The sequence below is a fragment of the Carya illinoinensis genome, chromosome 15, assembly GCF_018687715.1.
Source record: "Carya illinoinensis cultivar Pawnee chromosome 15, C.illinoinensisPawnee_v1, whole genome shotgun sequence".
Classification (NCBI taxonomy): Eukaryota; Viridiplantae; Streptophyta; class Magnoliopsida; order Fagales; family Juglandaceae; genus Carya; species Carya illinoinensis.
The window spans coordinates 9,043,950-9,049,370 of NC_056766.1; the positions used below are offsets into that span (position 1 = coordinate 9,043,950).

Below are 5,421 nucleotides of genomic sequence, written 5' to 3' on the forward strand. Positions count from 1 at the left end.
AATCTACTGTAGAGTGCGTGCATAACTCTCTCCTTTTTCTAGGTGTGAATGTTTCTTACAGATTTGGTAACATGAGCATAATAGGCCACAATTTGATACTGCAAAGAAGAGTGTTGCATGATTCTAATTTCTCTTGGTCCATGGTCAAGTAGCTTTCAAAATAAACCCAATTGACTCGGGCCCAACATACTGTCCAATGACAATGAATTGTTTTTACTCATCACAGATTCACAGGCCCAAGATGGATTGTCAATTTCTTTCTTTATTTCAAGGCCTGAGTAAATTGGGTTTTACTTAACTTCTAACCATCTATAGCCCAAACATTATTTGTCTAAGCCAGCCCAACCAATTAACAAAGGTTACTATAGAGTCCAGGCCCTTTTCATTGTTCGTGCCTCTTAGTTTGTAATAATGCTCTTCCAATGAAGGTGAATTCTATCTAATAAAGAAGATTGTGACAAGGAGTTAGAAGCTGAAACATGGAGCCATGTTCTATGAAATTTATTCTCTTATGCAAATTCAAATCATTATCAATAAAATGAGCCGTTATACACATATAGTGATACACATATAGTTAAGATTTTGAATCGATGTGCGAATATCAATAATTATGCAAATCTTATAACTAGATGTGATAAACATTTCCGTTAACTTATCATTCCTTGACATATATTCTCTTTGCTTTAACGCTACAAGTTCCTCGACTTCATGCTAAAGTTTTGAGAATACTTTCAAGTCTCGCATACTTCTTTTTAAAAAAATTCATCTGTATTCTAAATTCTTTTTACTCTTTGAAAGAGGGTACACAAAATTCAAGTAATGAGTTGAAAAATCTTCTCATGGATGAGACTTAAGAGAAAATGGATGGAGTTACTCTCATCATTTGCAGATTAAGAGAGAGTAGAAAGTAAAACGATAATTTGAAAGAAGGAATAGCTAATTCAACCTGATAACGTTTGAAATAAATTAGGTAAAATAGTTAGAATAGCTTCTTCAACTAAAATTTGACTCTCAAAGCTGACGAGTGGCTGGACATCATCAGTGACAAAATCGTTAACTAAACCGATCCGCATAATCCTTAGTTGCCAAAAGGCATATACGAAGGTGGACCCAACAATGATGAAGATATTTCTACGGTTTTTCTAAGTCCCACTTTCATCATGGCCTCACACCCGTACTCTTCACCCAGAAGCTAACATTCATACTGGAAAAAGGTAAGGGCCTCCACGAAATGTGATTTTTATGCAACTTCGTAATTTTAGAATAACTCCAGTATTTATGTAACATTTATCTTTTCCAAAAATTAATATTTGATATATATACTAAAAATTGTGATTTTTTTTTCTTTTAATCTTTTATTAATTCAATGCTTGAATGTGGAAACAGGAATCACCAAAGTCAATCACATCAAGTAGCCAGGCTAGAAAACAAAACTCCTGTGTGATTTTCCTTCCAATTCCATGGAACCAAACAAATACGTTTGTCGACTCTGTCCACCACTATTGAACATTATTAAATGTAACTGTTCTTATTTTTAATTTCCTTCCACACCTTTCCTTCTATTTGTTTAATGAAAATAGCCAATAACAAGATAGTTGGAAGATCAAATTCTCCTTTTTCTTCTCGTTTTTATAACATCTTTCTCAGGATTTTCACCTCCCTCATCCTCATCCTCCCCCTCCCTATCTTCAAACCCCATTTTTTTCCACTGTACACTAACAAAATTATTTTCTATTCTAACCCAGAACGAAAAGAAAGAAACTTAAAATTTGAACAAAAAAAAGCGCTAGGCTTGCTTCGTTCTTCTCCCAAGCCAAGTTCCTTGATGGTCGGGACTCATTTCCAATAACTATAGACTAGTAGGTCTGTTTGGCTACTCGATCTTGCTAAACCCAATCCGTTTCACCACGGCGTTCCTAATGGCGTCTGTCTGCATATTACACAGTCCCTTCTGTTCGATCCCAGACATGTAATTTCTCACCTCCTTTCTAATCATATCCTGCATCACTGCCAAGAACTCCGCGCTGAAAAACTGCTTCTCGTACCCGTTCTGCACTGGCACCGGAGCTTGTTGCGCCACCGGCACAGGTGGAGGAGGCGGTGGTGGCGGCGGCGGCGGAACCAATTTCTGTACCACTTGAGTGGGACTCCCGGACTGATTGGATCCGATAGCCTGATTAGAGACCTCAAACAAATCGGATCCGGGCAGAGATAGGCTCAGAGAAGTTGGAGGATCCGTATTTGAAGACGAGGTGTCGAGCGGATGAGTTGGCAGAGCTAGAGAGCCGGTTCTCGCGAGCGGTCTGTAGACTCGGGATGGCGACATTCCAGGCAAACTCGAATCGCTCAAGTCGGATCCGGACGGGCTACTCGGGTTCAGGTAAAGGCCAGAGAAGGCGGCGCCCGTGCCCGTTCCAGTGCCAGAACCAGCACCGACGCTAGCTGATCTCTTAAGCGGCTGCTGTGCATGCGCGTCGTCGCTTGAATCTTCTGTCATGGAAGAGCACTTGCGCTTGAGGGTGGAGTTCCAGTGGTTCTTGATGGCGTTATCGGTGCGACCATTGAGGAGGCGAGCGATGGTAGCCCACTTGTTTCCGAACCTAGAGTGGGCCCTGATGATCGTCTCGTCCTCCTCCGCAGTGAAAGGTCGGTGCTCCACCTCAGGCGAAAGCTGGTTGCACCAACGTAGCCGGCAAGACTTGCCGGATCGACCGGGGATCGACTTGCTGATCAGAGACCAGTTTCTCGCCCCGTAGTTCTGGACCAGTCTCTGTAACGCTTCGTCCTCTTCAGGACTCCATGGACCTTTTATCCGATCCAAATCTTTCCTCGTGGACGCCATGGAAATCAAAACCAAATCTCCAACCTCAACCCGAAGCAAATTATCGAAATCGGAAATTTCCGACAATCAGAACTTCTGGTTATGGGAGGATGGGAGGCTGAGCCTCACCTAGTTCTTAGACAGAAGACAGAGAGAGAGCGTAAGAGGGTATATATAAGAGAGGATAAGAATGACCGGTTGAGCCGGTGGGAGTAACCGGTCATGGCCGTTGAGAGTTGGAGGATTCTTCCAGGCAAGGCAGTTACTAGCATACAGCTGTCAAAGGGACACGCGTCATCTTCGCAGCCCAACCAGCATACACGTATAATCACTCACCCTCTGAAAACTGGCGAACGTACTGTTCCAATTATACACGTCGTCAAATTGATACACACCAAAACAACCATTTTACGAGTAGATTTGATAGGAATAAGTAAGTGTATTAATTTTGATTTTTTTATATTTAAAATTTAAATTCATATTATTTTAAATAAAATTTATTTTTTATTAATTATATTAAATTAATATATATATTAATACCTAATTGTACTTATAACTAAATTTTTACATTCATAAATTTAACTTCTAATTATTATTTATATAAAAATAATAAAAATTATAAATTGAGAATAATAGATTCATGATATGGTGGACCAAAACAATTATAGACGTGTCAAAAATCTTTCCCAATTAATGAATATGGTCTAATAGCAATCGGACCAAATCTAGAAAGTAAAAACAAATTATATCACTCGGATTTCATATTGTTCTCTACTTAATTGTAGATATATGGAACATGATTAATGCCCAATGGATTAGCCTTCTAATTCAAGTTATTTTTACGGTTACTTTCTTTTTTAGAGATTAAAAAAATAGACACATACAATGATTTATGAGTTATATGATAATTGAGTAACGTGCTATATGCTTTTTTTTAGAACGTGCTTAAAAAAAAGTAGAGTCCCATTGTAAAAATTTTGATTTTTTTTCTTAAGATCTTATAATATATCTGGACATTTTAAAACTGTATAAATTTATTTAATCTTTGAAACAATTAGCTTGATAGAGTCAAGATTACTGTATTGACATGACATATTCTAATGACTAGACCTCGTTTGGTTATATAGTTTAGATGAGATGAAATATTTTGTTAAAAATTAAATAAAATATTGTTATAATATAATTTTTTACTATTAATTTTGTTTTAAAACTTGAAAATTTTGAATTATTTATTATTTTTTGTATAAAAATAAAAAAAATTATAATAATTATATGAGATGAGATAGTTTAATCTTTAATAACCAAACCAGCCCTAAACTCAATTCAATTAGATTATAACCTATTTTAAAAGAGATAAATACAATAAATTGTTGTCACAATATTTCATTGTTAAGAATGAAAGTGAATACTACTCTTTATTTTTGTAATTTAAGACGTGAAATACAACTTACCATATTTATTAAAAATATAATTTCAAACTATTATAAACATAAATAATTATATATACAGTTGTGAAGTATATAAATATTATATAATTATTTTAAACAATAATAAAATTTATTATTAAAAAATTAATATTTTTTTTTATGTAGATTTCGTATTTATTTAAATATTTTTAAATAATTAAGTGATGGTTAGATATTCACAATTATAAATATTATTTTTTTAATAATATTTAGTTAAAATTTTAGAGAATATAAAACATAATTATGAGGTAAATACTGAAAAATATAACGACACGTGATATCATATTAAAAATATCTGGTACACTCATAAATAATTAGTTAGGACAGATACGGTTTGGATGGGGGCGGGGGTTCGTTTGACCGAGCCAGGCTGGAGAGCAATTTCGAGGAAGGGGATATTTAACTTATTTATCGTTTTAATGGGAGGAAGAAAAGGACGCACGGATTTGGCTGAGCTGGCACCACAAAACGACAAACTATCGAAAAATAAACGTTGAGAGTAGCAGAGAGAGAAAGGGAGGATTGGGGGACGAACCGAACTGCTATGTCGTCAGTCCAGCCTGTCCAACTCCCCCTCCCCTCTTCCGGTCCCACACTCTGACTACTGATTAGTACCCCCCTTACGCGCGCCACAAACACCAGCCTACCTAGTCGCTACTACCTCCACGTGTCCCTCACGCACTCCACACTTCCCCGAACCGCCATAACCGACTCCACCGTCTTCAACTGCGTACAATAATTAGGAGGGTGTTTAAACTTCTTTCCTCTCAAATACTAAATAGCATCGTACCTCCCATTCACAAGCCGTGTCCGTTTGGGAATGTTTGAGAACATATTACTTTATTATTATTTATATTTTTTTATTAATTTTTTATTATTTTTAAATTATTTTAAATATTCTTAATATTCAAACCAAATTTTAATTTATAAAATTTATAGTCCATAATTCAAATAACTACATTTTGAAAATCAGACAAAATATGACATGGCCAACAATGTAAGATCCAAATTCATGCCACTTGATTTCTTTTTTTTTTCTTTAGCTCTTTATTTATAAGAGTAGTGTGTAGTATACATATTATCCACATTATTTTATTTGTAAAATTTAAATTTTAAAATTTATTTTTTAAATTA

The 5,421-nt window shown here is 35.6% G+C and overlaps 1 protein-coding gene across 1 annotated transcript; it reads right to left on the reverse strand.

Annotated features, from left to right (window-relative positions):
* Window positions 1–1,421: 1,421 nt before the first annotated feature.
* On the reverse strand, window positions 1,422–2,970 carry LOC122297201 (transcription factor MYB44-like). The gene has a single exon (XM_043107179.1). It carries the CDS (start codon window positions 2,840–2,842, stop codon window positions 1,874–1,876), a length of 969 nt encoding a protein of 322 aa, XP_042963113.1. The 5' UTR covers window positions 2,843–2,970; the 3' UTR covers window positions 1,422–1,873.
* Window positions 2,971–5,421: the final 2,451 nt, after the last annotated feature.